Raw genomic sequence first — 16657 nt, 5'->3', positions numbered from 1 at the left:
CACACATTCACTCACTCGCCACGCACACATTCACTCACTCGCCACGCACACATTCACTCACTCGCCACGCACACATTCACTCACTCGTCACGCACACATTCACTCACTCGCCACGCACACATTCACTCACTCGTCACGCACACATTCACTCACTTCCACACACACACACAAACACACTTAGTTAATTACCAAGTTATATATAATTGGGACAAAGCATTTATGGCACACATTGTGAATGAGTGGATCAGCTGGTTTTATGCTACCAGTATGGAAATTTAGTGGATTAGAGATGAATAGGTAAACGTAATTATTGGCTTTTTTGTTTCTTTTTGTTTCCATAGGGTTAGACAAAAGTGATAAACACTTTGTTCACTTTATTGATTCTAACACTTCTTTCTCACAACTTTTATTTCAGTGTTTAATGGGTAGTGCCTGTTGTAAAAGTCTAACTGCAGTCAAGGTGCATCTATTTTACTTGATGTTTTGTTTAACAGATTAAAAATAACCTCAACATTTTAACCCTTTCATTGCATAATGATTGTAACATTCTAGGAAATGGTCTCTATTAAAGAAACAATAAATACTAACAGCATTGTATGTTTCAGTTTTGATGCCAGATGTCACATTGTTTTATCATTTCTAAAAGGTTGAATAACCTATTAAAATTTCACAATATGAGTGATAGTTGCACGGGTAGCAAAGAACTGCATTATATGTTTGGTACATTAAAAGCCAGAATTGAAATTATGCTAGTTTTTAACTTTAAATGATAATCCTATAAGTTCAAATTCTACTATGGCTTCATGCATAATAATAAAAGAAATTTGATTTTTAACTTAGGTACGATTTGATATTCCCAGTTTTAATATTTGTCTGGTTACTTGTTTTATCTACTTTAGAGATGCAAATTGAGAATGCAAGTAAATCCAAGGGAGCTAATCTGATGTATCACTGATGTTGTCATGCCATTTGTGTTTTTTTTTTTTTTTTTTTTTTTTTTTTTTTTTTACCAAAAAGCCACTTTTTTCCTTTTGTTAGAAAATTTTCAATTATGCACTAATTTTTGGAAAAGATACAATCTAAATTTATTTTAACTTATATCACTGAAGTATTTAATCTTCGATGAAACTATGCTGACATCTTTAGTTATAGAATATTTTGATCATTTTGGCAGTGACACTAGAAAAGTACTGAATTTTTGTTAGCAATAACTTATCAGAATAAGTGTTTTGATACTAACTGTAATATATGTGCATTGAAAGGGTTGAAACCTTAGTTTGTTTATATTGTTTGAAAAATAACCTCTTTTAAGATCTGTTTGAATTGTAGAAAAAAAGTTCTCGAATATGTTGACTCTGTTTTTGTTTACCCTCAGTTCAACTTTAATCAAGCAGGAAAGATTATGATCACAGGTGTTCCAACTGTGACCATCCCATCTCCCCCACCACGTATACTATAGCTGAGCTTACATTATCCAATATCCTTATTTAAGGAGTAAGATTTGGTTGCTATTTTTGAGCAACTACATTGATGTGCCTTCATCTGTATTGTTGAAGTATTTATTAAAGGTTTTCTATTAGATTTCATTTCTCACCACGACAATCATGAATCTGTAAGCTATATTTTGTCACGTTTTTGTATTTTATAGATTACATCAAAAGTAATTTTTATCCACATAAGTCACTATAATTTAGTGAATGGCAAAGCAGGTACAGTGCTGAGAAAAACGGCTTGTATTTAGTTTCAACCTTTCATGTTTTGAGGTCAATGGAATAAGCATTGAGTAGTCAATAAAATTGACTCTTTGCTTCTATGCATTTGGCCTTGTGCTAATGTTAAATTATGTCAACGGTAAACTCTTGACAAATTGAATTCAGTTCCCAATTATAAAGCTGATGTCATAAGAGATAACAAACTTTTGAAAGAGTTAGGAATAACACTTTTTGGAAATTTATTCACTCTTGGCAAAGATTTGAATGCCAAAACTTCATTTCAATTTTCCTTGATGAAACCTATAATTATTGAGACCTTGTTAGCCTTGAGAAACACCATGAACTCAATTTCTCTAATCTCTTTGTGCGCATGTGTGTGCATGCGTGTGGTCATTATTTAAATAAACTTTTGATTGTGAAATTTCATTAGTTTCATTTGAAATGCTTCCTCTCTACTTTCTCTATCATTAAATGGGAAATTCTTATTCAGTAAAGATTGATACATTTAATTTCAAGAATGATTTGCTCTTTAAAAAGTTATAGAATTATTTCCTTTAGTTAGCAACTGCCATATGGAATAGTAAAGCAAAGCTTGTTCCAGAATTGGTCTATAAAGATATGCTAGTTGGCACTGTGGGTATTTCACAGCTTCATTAGAAACAGCTACCAAATATTAAATTGTTATTGTGTGTGTACACAAACAGTTTGAGTATGTGTCAGTAGCATTCATTTGAGTCTCTCTCACACCTTTTTCCACAGCACAACATTGTTTACAACACAGGAATCTATAGTTAGCATTTTATAAAAGATTAGGGTTTTTATGTGTTTTGAAAACATGTTCTTTTGGCACTGATAGTTATTTCTTTGCTTGATACAAAAGCTACTGATTAGGCCATATGTGATTTCAGTTATAGGTGTGTGTGTGTATTTTATTAAGACCAACTATGTGTAGTAAGCTACGAAATTCTTACATTCTCTTGATTTTCTGTAATTCAAACTGCCATGTGGTTCCAGTAGACAAAATGGAAAGGGTGTTGCTCTGGAGGAGGACAAGGGAGACATGCTGGAACAGCCACTCTGACTCACAGGGTTCACACATGCAGATAATCATCTGCACCCAATAGCAGTGAGCAGAGATATGGCCTGGGGGTCAAGAATGCTGGAGGTCTCTACTTTTATAGGCATGACCATAAATCTGTCAGAAAGCAACCACATTGAAATTCAGATTGACCAGGCTCCAACTTTCTGCTGTTCTCTCTTTAAAGTCACTCAACATCTAGTACAAAGCTATATTAATACATAAACAATGAAAATAAACTTGTGTAATATAGAGAAATAAGAATTTAGGAAATACTTAACTTGCAACATGTGGCCTGTTGCTTTTTGTTGAGAATGTTTAGAATTTCAAGAACTTTGCTTGGATATTCTTTAAATTATAGCTTTGAAGTTTCTCTTTTTTTTTATTTATTTTTTTATTTTTTTTTTTATGTTATTACTTGAACATTTTGTAATGTTATTTGTAATTCTGTACCAAGTATATCTTGTTGGTGTACATCCAGTTGCTTTTCTATTTGTCTCAGGTTTTTACTGTTTTTGATGTTCTGTAAAATTGTATTGTCTGTAATGTTATTTTGATCATTATAAATGTATTTGACTTTTCTTACATATTGTTTTTTTTAGGTCTTTCGATCTTTCTGACTTTTTTTTAATAGAACATTCTTGCATATGTTCCATTTTATATTTCTAATTGGTTTTGATTCTCCAGTCATTTTACAGTTCCTCTCTGTTTATAATCATAAGTAATTGTACTTATGTTTCTAAAAATCCCTTCAAGAGGAGTTCATATGCATTTTTTTTTTTTTTTTTTTTTTTTTTTTTTTTTTTTTTTTTTTTTTTTTTGCTCATCAAGAAAAGTATGTATTTCTAAAATCTGATTTAAATTTCTTTTAATCATCAGTGACAAACAACCATTATCATTCTCCACTAAGTCATGAAAATACATGCAAAGAAAACTTATAAAATATGCCAACAGCCACGAGGAAATTACTATTTGAAATATAAGCAGAAAATGTTTTCATTGACTTGGAAAAATTTCTAAATCTAAGCTAAACTGTCTTGGACGTGAACAGTACTCTGAAGTTATAACTTAAAATGTATTCGAACTGTTTTAACTTTGAAACGTGTTATTTCTGTCCTACATATAGTTAACATTTTGCTTTATGAAGTTAGTTTAGATTCACAATTATTTTAGAATTTAATTGAAATACAGTGTATTTCAATCAGAAATATTGTAATGATTGGGTTAACTTAGCTTTATCATTGTAAGAGGTGGACAGATAAAATTTCAAGTATCCTATTTAGATTAAAACAATTTTTGAATTTCAGTTATGGTTTTTATTTTAGTTTGCATATATGGATAAGTAACTAATTATCTTTTGTAAAGAAAACCTGCAAAACTAGTTTTTTATTGTACAACTTAAAATAAAGAAAAATAGTTTTTCACTGCTGGACTCTTTTAGGCCCTTGTTTTGGGTCCTTGTTGAGTGTATAGAATATATTAAATTTGGAACTTATTCCTGTGTAACTAATGTAATTGTTAGGAGTTTTTGCTCTTGACTCGTGAAGTAATTTTTCTCCCCGATACTTTTATTGCATAACACTAGTCAATGCATATTTTCTGGCACAAGGTTTATCAATGGCTTTTAGCTAATTTTAGGATGCTGAATCCAAATCTGGCTTTAGATTTTGTCTATCACATCAGATTTTTTAAATATAAATCCATTTAGTTTTGCTAGAAACAGCTATTTAATGTTCATAAAGGAAGAATTAAACATACATAAATGTAATTTTTAATAGACTTTTTTGTAACCTAATAAATCAAAACACAAAGTTGTGGGAGTAAATGCACATTAGCGTGTAAGAATTAAGCTTGGTGATAACAAAATATGAATATAAAATCTCTATTCATTGTGGTAATTCATTCTGATCATCTTATTACTGCAAGAACTTCCTCTTTTTGTTTTTGATAATCTCTTGTGCTTAGCTTCTGGAATGTCTCTCATCAGCTCCAGCAATAACTTGCCATCATATTTGAGTCCCATCAGCCTTGGGAGCATTCTTCCAGAATGTTTGTCTTGATGAAAGCATTCTCCTTGTTCTTCACTCACATCACTCAGTTTCCCTGGAAACTCACCCAAGTGATTGTGTAAGTAGTGCAATTTAAATGGTCATTCTATATCCAAGTGCTTGCAAACTCAAGAGCAACTCCTCCACAATCTCTTGATAGTTGTCACCTTTCCTATTCCCAAGGAAATTCTGCACCATATCAGAGAAGACAATCCAAGCTCTAGCCTCTGCTGCACTCGTTATAACAAAATGTGCATCCCTGAGATTCAGCAAATATTCCCGCCTTCTTGTTACTGAGACTCGGAAAGGTACATATATATCTGATGTAGTCTCCACTAGAGCTTTGAATTGCTTCATCACACCAAGTTTCAACACGGGTTTTGCAAATTTTGTGGGAAGCCCAGGTTTTGTCCTGGTCTCCAAGTGTCACTTTAAAGTAAGATACACCATCTTGACAAAGTTATTAATGTTGTGCCTTTGAGCCTGTGGAATGAAGTTTCCACAGATGTAACAAAGTATCTGAGTCATTACAACACCTTTTTGATTACAATGACTCAGTTCACACCTGAAAAGAAAGGGAAGAATTTTAAAGCAAAACTCAACTTGAACATTATTCAAGGTTAGCATGACAATCCAGCCAAAATTCCCACAAATAGTGGTGTAAAGTTAACTCCAGGTAAATAAAGGTATATGCTGATGGCACAAAAATGTGGTGTGATAGAGCAAATCTGAAGTCAGTTTTAAAATCAGCACCAAAAAATTAGTCTAAAACAGCTCTAATATTTTATGCCAGAAAATAGCTTTATTTTGTTGACCAGGAGTGGCTGTGTGGTAAGTAGCTTGCATCCCAACCACATGGTTGCAGGTTCATTCCCACTGTGTGGCACCTTGGGCAAGTGTCTTCTACTATAGCCTCGGGTCAACCAAAGCCTTGTGAATGGATTTGGTAGATGGAAACTGAAAGAAGCCCGTAGAAATGTGTATATATAAATATGTATGCGTGTGTGTGTGTGTGTGTGTGTGTTTTGTGTGTCTGTGTTTGTACCCCCAACATCGCTTGACAACCGATGCTGGTGTGTTTACGTCCCCATAACTTAACGGTTCGGCAAAAGAGACCGATAGAATAAGTACTAGGCTTCCAAAGAATAAGTCCTGGGGTCGATTTGCTCGACAAAAGGTGGTGCTCCAGCATGGCCGCAGTCAAATGACTGAAACAAGTGAAAGAGAGTGTGTAATCAATAAAGACAGTTACCAAAAATCATGTTAACTTGTCTGGCTACTTTACAATGAGTCTTGCTTACATTATGAGTTTTATTTAATTACTATGATTTGTCAAAGCCGAATGCTTAGATTAGTGGAAATTCCCTTTCCACCAATCTGACAAATTCCCTGTCAGATTTTGTTTAAATCTTCCATTGTCAAACATGTAAAAATTCTATTTTTATTAAAATGTTCAAGCATTCCTTTATTTTTTCCCCTATTTACTTTTTTGCTTAATTCTTTTTCACTTTATAATTTGGTTTGAATTCTTCTAAATTGTGTTGCAATGTTCAAAACTTTAATGAGTCAACTTTAGTTTATTTTTTATTAAACTAATACTGAAATGTTTGTCAGTTTGGGAATTTGGTTTCCTTTTCATAATATTCCTTTCCTTTCAGGTTGTGCATTATTAAATCTTTCAACTGTTTTTTTCCTTTTAATGTTATCAATGTTACTTTTGAAATATAATTTTGTTATAGTTTTTTTTTTTTTTTTTTTTTTTCCAGCAGAAAAAAAAAATCTAATGTTACTGAAAATATTCAGCAAATCCATTAAGCCAAACTAATCTTTCAGATGGGGGACTTATTCTGCTTTTGTCATTTTAGGTCAATTAAATACCAATTCACCAGCTTTGGTTAATTTAATTTAATAAATAAATAACACCTTGAGACTATGATTTGCTTATGAATTATAAAATAAATTCTTGTTGTTGGTGGTATTATTCAACTGGTTTGATCAAGTTCTCTCTCTCAGTTGGAGATAGACATTACTCAAATGTTTCCATTTCTTATACAATTGACAAATAAGAGTTTTGCTGTTTATTTCCGAGAGTGATTATCCAGATTAAATGTTTAACTTCAGGTTGTCTGAAGCTATTTTCAGTATTATTCTAAAGGCTCTGATTATTCATTTTCAGTTTCCTAGGATTTTTATTCTCAGTGACCTTCTATAGCAACAGGTTTTATAGAGATATTTTTAGCTCCTAAGAGTAAAATATAGTTAGTTGAAACACTGACACATATTATGTAATACACCTTTCACTACAAAGGTATAAGAACACAGCTGCTCATGTATAGCTTGCTAAAGTAGACTGTAGTAGTTGCAGATGTACTATTTTTATTAGTGATTATTAAAAAGTGACAACAGATAATTTGAAGGTAACTATTGAAAGCTTTTTACACCTATCCAGTTAATCTATACACACTTTAAAAGATCATTAGTTACCATCCAGTGAAGATCAAGTGGTCAAGTGTAGGTTTTGGAATTTGAAGTTGAATATCTTAATTCCCTGATGCTGAATTTTGTCAGTGGATTTGCTGTGTTATCCATGTTTCTCTGCTCCTTTATTGTTATCTTGATATTATTATCTTAATGAAATACAATGTACATATTTTTTTTTCTAGACAGATAAAGTCAATAATGAATTTATATTAATCTTAATCAATTTATATTTTCTCAGATGGCTCAACTTCTTGCCCAACCGGGTGCTGGAGAATTGCAGAGAATTCATTCCTCTCCATTTGGATTGGTTAGTATTTATACAATCATCAGCTGTATTATATATTGAATAAAAATTCTCCTTCAACCACTGTCACCTTTTTACTCCATATTATTGTATAGATAATGTTTAAACCATTGCAATCATCTCTGTTCTCTACATGAGCATCTACTTCTACCCTCCATTTTTTTCATTTCATTTGTTTACATAAAATTAAGATTCCATATTCAATACATAAACTTCAGTTAGTTCTCTCTATTCACTTTACATATGTTAGGAACTTTTCCTTTGAGGTTAAAATAAATATGCATCCTGGGGCCAGAAAATCATTTTGTCCTTTGAGCAAGCTTTGATATTTAGTAACAAACCTTTTTACTGGGATTACAATACCTGACAAGGCCATGAAAATATTGGAGCATTCATATCAATATGGTGTTGTATGCTAGTGTTACTCAGATAAATAACTTACAATCAGTTTCTATGAGTTCCTTTTATGACTTGCATAATAATATACTCCCATTTTTGTTTCTTTTTATGTAAAACAATATATTGTAAAAGGTCTTCATCCCTCGTTTATTATCAGCAAAATATTGTGACTTATGAAATGTTTTCCAATCTGTTTAACGTCTCAAATAAAAATTGACGATCCTTGTTTTTCTCATCTGAATGAATCCTTTCGAGGTGGTCTCTTATTTTCAAATGTCCTTCCAACACACAGGTATTATCTCAGTCAACAAAGAAATAAAGCAAATTTCAGATATTCTAAATATTACCAACAGCTTTTTCTTTACAATAAAGGCTGTGCTATTATGAATACAGTAATGCATATTAATATCTCCTAATGCATATTAATATCTCCTAATTTAAATCATTTCCTTTTCTAGTTGCCAATTTGCACAAAACATGACTTAAACATATAGGCAAAAGCAAAGTACATTCCTGTTGTAACTGATTGAAACTAATTATACTAGAAAAGCATTTTAGAGATGAGAATACGCAAACTATCAACACTCACAACTAAGTACTCTTTCTACTTTACAGATTTTAGTCATTAAAACTGACCATTGCAAAAAATAATGATGATAATAATAATAAAACATCTGCTGGACAGCAGATGTTAACATAACTTCAGTTTTATACCAGAAATTACATTCCTAATTGGGAAATTACAACTGCAAGTAATTAATGGAAGTGTGAAAATCTGAGTTCAGCACACTTAGACAGGCAAACATGTATAGAAGTCAAAACCTACAAATCAGATGTGTACTGACATGCATATGTGTTAAGGTCATGTGAATAAATGACTACATAATTGTTTAAATTCACATGAAAGAACTTTTAATGTTTGAAACTAGCTCTTTATTGGTGAGGAGTTAAAAAATAAAACCAGAACGTCCATAGATATTCTTTTCTTATACAAAGAACCTTTTCAGATCAACATCTGAGACATGCTATGTATTTTGATTTATATTTGACATCTTAAGACAAGATGACCACAGGTAGAAGCTTGTGAGATCTAAGGAGTAAATTAGTTTTGAAAGTACAGGTTTTTCTGTTAAAAGGTAGGGGAAAAAAAACATTTGATTGGAGGAAATTATGCAAAGATTCTCTACTGTCTTTGTAATGCTAAGAAAACTGCTTTGACTTTGGCAGCTTTTCTACATCATGGAGGGACAGTATAATTGATATTTTAAAATTTTAATTTCTTGGGCTTGAACATTATAGCCATCTGGAATTTTGTCTTTCCTCATTGACTCCTAACCATATTTCAATCATCTACATAAGTCAGTCAAACCCCAGGAAACTATCAATCACTTTGTAACCTGCTAATCTAATGGTTAAAATGTTGTAAATTCATCTTAGTATTAGAATGGCAGTCAATCTTGCTGTCTAGGACTTTATGTTGTAAAGGTAAGACACAATATGATCCTAATTTATTAATGAAATATTTTGCAATGAAAGAATTTTTTCTTTTTCAGCCTGGTTCTGGTTCTCAAACAAATGTTGGCCTTTCACAACAACTTCAGGCAGCTTGTGCCAGATCACAACTGGAACATATGGTGGCTTTGGACATTGATTCTGAACCATGTCATGTGCGTATGAGTGGTATTGTCTGTACTATAGGTATGTTTCTTTTTAATTAATTTGGTTGATGACAATTACTAATATTTGTTAGTAAGCATGTTTGCATCAGATGTCAGTAATATGCCTTGAATTGTCAACAGAATTGCTTTAGCCATTGCTTGCAAACATATCAAAATAATTGCAATGGGTTGATGCACGTCACTATGTAATTGTTGTTGAGCAGTGGAGCAATGATTTCACCTGATCCAATGTTTATAGTGGAGGGTGGTAAATCTTTAAACTTTGATTTTAGAAATTCTGTTAAATGGCTCATTTCTTTGGCGTAATTAGAGATAATAGCAATGATTTAGTATACTGATAAACTCCTGGGGTTGTTTCTTGAATGTAGAAATAGTGGAAACTTAGGGAAACACTGAAATTCCACGATGGTTTTCATCATGCCTGACAATTGTGAAGGTGCATGGCCTAGTGGTTAGCGTATTTGGCTCATGATCATAAGGTCGTGAGTTTGATTCCCAGCTGTGCAGTGTGCCTTTGAGTACGACAATTTATTTAATGTTACTCCAGTTCAGTCAGCTGGTAAAAATGAGCAGTACCTGTATTTCAAAGGGCCAGCCTTATCACATTGTGTTACACTGAATCTCCCTCGGAAATATGTTAAAGGTGTGTCTGTAGGGTGCTCAGCAATTTGCACATTAATTTTACTAGCAAGCTGTTCTATTGATTGGATCAACTGGGACACTCATCATAACCGATGGCATGCCAGTTGTCTTACAATTGAGAGAAAAGCACTGGATTTATAAGTTTATATATGAAAACTATCACGAGATGTTGAATGAGTTCATTTTGAGCATCAATAGGTAATCATGTGTTTCATGGAGATTAGACAAATTGATCCCTGAAGCATTAAAAACTTTTCACTGCATCTCTCTAATTAAACGGTACTCTCAAATACATGCAAATGAATTTTTTTTAATGAAAGAGATTTGGTAGAAAGATTTCCTAATATCAAGTTTAGGAATTATTTTATTAGATGGAGAAAGAAAATTGGATATTTGTTGTTCACAATAGCCCCTATGTGAAAAATAGGTTTCAGGACCCTGTGGAGCAGAGAAAACTAGTTGATGTGATGGCCAAATAATTCTAAGAACATGTCTTTTCATTAAAATAAGTTTTACCAAATTTAGTTAACTTGTCAGCACACTGGATCAGAGGCATTCCAGCTGAGATAATTCTGTTTTTATAAATCTAGCTCTACATTGTCTAGTATATTCCTATAAAATTGCTATTGTGATTTGAGGGAAATTTGGTTATTATATTTGTAACTGGTCAAGTGACTATGTAGTGGATGTCATATTGACTTGCAGATTTAGTCTGTAAAGGATAGTAGATAACTGAACAGGATTTGTGATTGGATTTTATTTCTTCAGAGTTGAGAAATCACAACAGTCCATCCTGTAACCATAGCAATAATTACTGAATTGTTGTTTAGCTCAAACACAAAGATCAGTGAAACAATTGTGTGACTGAGGAAGGTTGTTCAATTACAATAGACTTGGAGGTTGAATTGTTCTAAGTTTCCAAAAGACACACCTAATAAGAAATATCTGCTGGAATTATAGGCATCACCTGAAGTTGAATATAATGAGCATCTGTTCAAATGCCTTGATAGTTCGTTTACAGAATCTTTGGTATTATGAAGATATATTGTTGAGGTTAACCTTGCAGTTACTTAGGAAATATATTGTTGACACTTAATGAAATAAAGAGAACCTGTTACTTCTCTACCAATACTACTGTTGCATTTAGTCTGTTAATTATACTTTCATGCTTTTCAGCTAAGTTTTAGCATAATAGATGTTCTCGTGAAGTGTTCCTGCTCTAACCATCCCATTTTTTTATTTCATGCATGTTACATCTAGGACATTATGCTATGTGGAAGTTTTTTAAAAGTAGGACAGGATTTGAAGGGAATTTGGATGTTATTTCTATTAGTCAAACACACACTAGGTGATTGAGGCAGGCTACTTTGATGGGAAGAGACCCAATTTAAAGGCTGTGGATTTTTTTTATAACTTAGATTGGTTTTTCTCTAAGGTTGGAAATCTTGTGTTCAAAGACAAGCTCAGCTTTCATGTATTTAACCAAATTGTCAGTATGGGCTGAGAGTTTTAGAAAATGGTTCTGATACATTACATTAGGAATATTTTTGGAATATTCATGCTTTGGAGATTTTGCATCTTTCAATAGATATTGATCAGCTGTTTCAAATGCTGAAAAGATAAGTTGGTCACTGGAGTGAATAATGGAGCTTCAGCTCATATACATCCTCTAGTAGTAGGTAGGACTTGCATGGCAAGATAATATTTGGGTCATTTAGCAGTAATGTGTCTGATATTAAATGTAGTTCACCTTAATTGCAGATTTTGGCTCCAATATTGAATGGACTTAACTGCTATGATAGTGATTCACCTTTGTGTTCTACTACAGATTTCCAGCATGACTTTATCTTCAGGGTCAATTTAAATATGAACAATTTTGCAATGATTAAAAAAAAAAAAGATTACAGGGAAACAGCAATTTTATTAAGTAGAACCATGAACATCTAGATTGAGTTTGTAACTCTAGTAGTGTTGTTTGGTTGAATCAGTAAAGTTTCTGAAGCTGAACTTTAATAGTGAGATGAACCATGGGTAAATAGTTATTGGTTGATATGTGCTGGAATGAGAAATAAGGCTGGAGATGGGAAATATCTGATGGGAGCAGTTTGCAAACAAAATGCAAATAGTGTAATGTTTTATGTTACATAGTGAGTTGGGAAAGTTTGGGCAATTTGAGAAAAACTTCTCTCTAGGAATGCTTAAAATGTTAAGAAAAAAACGAACAAATTCAATTCCGTTTTAATCACATTTTGTTAAATACTTTCACTACATTTTCTATATCTCCAAAAAAATTCAATTGATGTTAGTTCTCTCTCTTATTTTTAGATTTGTAAGCACTCCTTGAGGGAATTTTTATCTGCTAATCTGTGCTAATTGAAGTTTTACATGTTACTATAAGAAAAATGAGATCCTACTATAACAGTAATGATTAGTTGTGAGGCAGTTAACTGAATCAACCAACAGTACTGACTGTTTCAAGTGCTGGCTGTGTAGGCATGGCTATAGTTTTGTCATATGTTGCAAGCGATCAAGCACATTTATGAGAGATGTTTTGACTTTTAGCAATCTACTGTTCAGTTGTTTATTTTATTCAATAGGTTTTGCTGAATACTTGAGTGGCTTCTTTGAAAAGCTTTGTAGTACAGTAATCCATTGACTATGGCAGGTGTTACATTCCCAAAACCCCCACAATAGGTGAAAATCCATGAAGTAGAAACAGTACTGTACTGTAGATATTTAAAAAATTATTTTTATAATTTGTATATATTTTATTATAAATGTAAAACAACACCACGGAGGAATCTATGCTTAAATAATAAATCGTGAAAGGTGAATCACAATATGGCGAGGGATTGCTATAATAGACTTGTACTTAGACTGTCTTTAGCCCTTTTGTTACTGTATTTCTGTTGTCATATATTGTCTGTTTCAATTAATTTTAAAAATAATGAAGAATTTAGTAAAATAACTTTATTAAGCTAATGGTTGGAACAAATTAACATGAAATTTTGATAGGTATTAACTTAGATAATTTTAATCCTTTAGCATGGCTAAACCAGCCATATCAGGCCCCAAGATTCTACCAGTTTTCTGTTTAAACTGGCCAAATCTAGCTTATCACACCTACCCTACAATGTTTTTCTAAAAATAAACAATCACATAATCAAAATCTTAAAGTTAAAAGATATATAATTGATTCAAAACAATATGAATCAAGTATTACCTTGCACAGAGTAATTTGAATACTAAAGGTTAAAACAGCAAGTTTGTATTATAGAACCAGGGGAAATTTTGGGTGGTTTGGTATCAAAAGCTTGGTATAAATTTGTTTGCTAAATCTATTCATTGTCTTTAAAAAAAAAATGATGCTAATCCTAGATTAATTGATCAAGCAGGAGTATTTATCTGCTGATACAAGTAAGTAAATGCATGAATTTTCATAGTAATTTTAAGACATTATAGTCATGCTGATTTGCTACATTTGGGAGGGAAAATGGAATACAATTGGTTGTAAAATATTTACCTTAGAAACTCAGCATACACATTATCAACTTCATTTTTTTCTTTTTTTTTATAGGCTTTTCATCATTAGCAGTATGTACCGCTAATGTTAAGAATAACTCTGAAATTTTCAAATTTAACTTTGAATTTATAGTGATGATTAATCTGATTTTAGCATTGCTTTTCGGCTTAAGTTCCTAACTTCTTACAATGTTGAAAATGTTATAAAGAGCTACCTTGACTCTACATAATGCACACATGTAGTAACAAACAATTGCCAATGGATCTTATTGGAGTAGTAGGTAGCAGACTTTATAGGTGGAAAAAAGAATCTAGGATTTCTCTTGCAAGTGAAGCCTTAAATCAGTGGTTCCCAAACTTTTTCAGGCTGCTTTGCCCCCTTGGCACCTAGGCTGTGTTCTTAGTGCTTCCCCAACTCACCACCACAAACATAGACCACTTTCTGTAACAAATTGAAAACCACTGTATTTCACAAATAAAATTTAACCTAATTAACCCATTATTTATTTTTTTTGTTTACAGCCTTTGCCACTTTTGACCACCCCATTATCACCCTGCTTTCTTCAATGCTCTCCCTGGATCTTTCCACTGCCAAGGGGCAGTACTGCTCACTTTGGGAACCACTGCTTTAAATGTTGGGTAGATAACAAAAAATGAATCTTAAAATTTATAATAGTATCTGCATATACACATTTTATTTCACTTTCAGGCCCAGCTTGCAAAGATGTTGATTCTCTAAAAAAGATGATGATTGAAGGAATGGATGTTGCCAGACTTAATTTTTCTCATGGATCATATGAAGTAAATATCAGTTCTGTTTTTAACATTTTAAATATTCATTTCAATCATAAAATTATTGCGATAATTTTAATCACACATGCAGGGTGTTTCAAATGTTTTGAGTCTGATAGTGAAATAAAAATAGGCATTATCTTTCCCTGTTGTTGTGTCCTTAAATATTTTCGTCTTACTTTTGGAACATCCCTCGTAAAACCCATTTCTTTTAATTTTATTTTTAAGCAAATATATAAAATAATAATTTTAAGTTTTTACAACTTAGAACTCTTACACTATGAATCTAATTTTTAGTCTGTAAAAGAGTGGTTAACCCTCAACTCCTAATGTTTTGCTCTTTTTTTTTTTTTTTCTAAACATATGAATATTGGAAAGGCATCTCCATGTTTTCCTTTATATCTGTTAATTTCACCATAAATACCTTAACATGTAAAACTACATTTCATAGAAATATATATTTTACTGTTAAAAATTGTTTGTTTCAGTACCATGGTGAAACTATTAAGAATGTGAGAGAAGCTACCCAGAAGTTTGATAAACCGAAGATAATTGCTATTGCACTGGATACAAAAGGACCCGAGATAAGAACAGGTCTTCTCAAGGGTGTAAGTTGAATTAAAAATTATTGAGAAGATTAGAAATGTAAATTTATAATAAACTATTTTTCAGCTGAATTGTAAATTACCTAGGACTGATAAGGCTTCAGTTATAAAAATTAAAAATGAGTAACTTATGTGAAAATGTGCAAAATTGATTTGGTCAGTGAGTGACAATTAATTCCTTGGTTTATTGTAGATGGTTAACAATCCAGAGATTGAGCCAATGAAAGCAATTCATGTTGCATTATTTTGGTATTTGTTTTTGCAAACTTTTGAAGCTCAATAAGATCCTCAAAGTCTGCTCTTAATGACCTTTTCAGTCATGCACATAAAATCCTTTTTAGATGTAGTAACATGGTCTACACTATGCACTGTGACTTTTGTTTATTTTTTCTTTAAAATAGTTGTGATTTGATGGGATTTGGTTACTATTCGTAACAAGTCTCGTGATTCCAAATACTATTTTATTGGCTCATTTGCTTTACTGTAGGATGTGGTTGTGACCATAGCAGGACAGTTGAGTGGATTTGATTGTAGTGCAATAGTTCTTTTGCCCCTATCATCATTGGTGTGCATATCAACACAGTTTTTAGGATGTTGATAATTTTGCTTGCATGGGTTGATAATTTTGTTATTGTGTTTGTCTGAAAAGACATAATATACATGTAGGTATCACAATCAATCATTCTGTTTAGGCTGCAGAGTATTGTGAACCAACAAAGAAGTTTCTGTGGTTCTATCTGCTAGAAATAGCAACCAAATTTCCATCAAATCATGCTTGTCTTTGAAAAGGGCACATTGTATAACATGGGCCTGGGTACCCTACGCATAAAAAAAAGCGATGGTGACAGAATGCTCTTGATCATAAAGCTGCTTGATCAGGGCTACCTTGGGGCTAAACAACAATCTTAAGACTTCCAATTATTGAGGAAACTTCAATATGCACAATACATTCTGATGATACAAAAATAACTCTTCCATTAACCCTTCCACAGACATTAAATTCTGCTCTATACATTTAGCTATCATAACCAGATGGTTAGCAAATTCTCATTTCTCTTAGAACTATTTGCTTACAACAACTTGGCCATCAAATAGCAAATAACAAAAGCAAAAAACTGCCTAACATTTGTATCAAGCATAAACTACAAAACCAGCTGTCAAACATTTTACAAAATGATATACAGCAACAACTCTTAACTGCAGACACATTACATCATGTCACTACTACTTTAGACACTCGCAACAAATAAATATTCATATATGTATGTATGTATACACACACACACACGTGCACGTGCACACATACGCACGTGCACACATACGCACGTGCACACATACGCACGTGCACACATGCGCACACACACACACGTGCACGTGCACACACACGCACGTGCG

General features: G+C 32.5%; 1 protein-coding gene across 3 annotated transcripts in view; it reads left to right on the top strand.

Moving 5' to 3' along the window:
• The window catches only part of LOC106876437 (pyruvate kinase PKM), a 47766-nt gene that overhangs the window by 14026 nt on the left and 17083 nt on the right, over positions 1–16657 (top strand). Inside the window, exons 2-6 of one of the 3 annotated variants that reach the window (XM_014924981.2) lie at positions 416–460; positions 7558–7626; positions 9576–9720; positions 14575–14666; positions 15146–15265. In XM_014924981.2, coding sequence (XP_014780467.1) covers positions 422–460; positions 7558–7626; positions 9576–9720; positions 14575–14666; positions 15146–15265 — 465 coding nt within the window. In that variant the 5' untranslated portion in view covers positions 416–421. Of the gene's footprint in view, positions 1–415; positions 461–1682; positions 1710–7557; positions 7627–9575; positions 9721–14574; positions 14667–15145; positions 15266–16657 lie in introns of those variants that run through there. The other 2 variants (XM_014924982.2, XM_014924983.2) reach the window with 2 other exon arrangements.

The sequence above is a fragment of the Octopus bimaculoides genome, chromosome 18 (genome assembly GCF_001194135.2).
Source record: "Octopus bimaculoides isolate UCB-OBI-ISO-001 chromosome 18, ASM119413v2, whole genome shotgun sequence".
Taxonomy (NCBI): domain Eukaryota; kingdom Metazoa; phylum Mollusca; class Cephalopoda; order Octopoda; family Octopodidae; genus Octopus; species Octopus bimaculoides.
The sequence above is the reverse complement of the archived record's forward strand: the minus strand, read 5'-3'. Positions and strand labels throughout refer to the sequence as shown.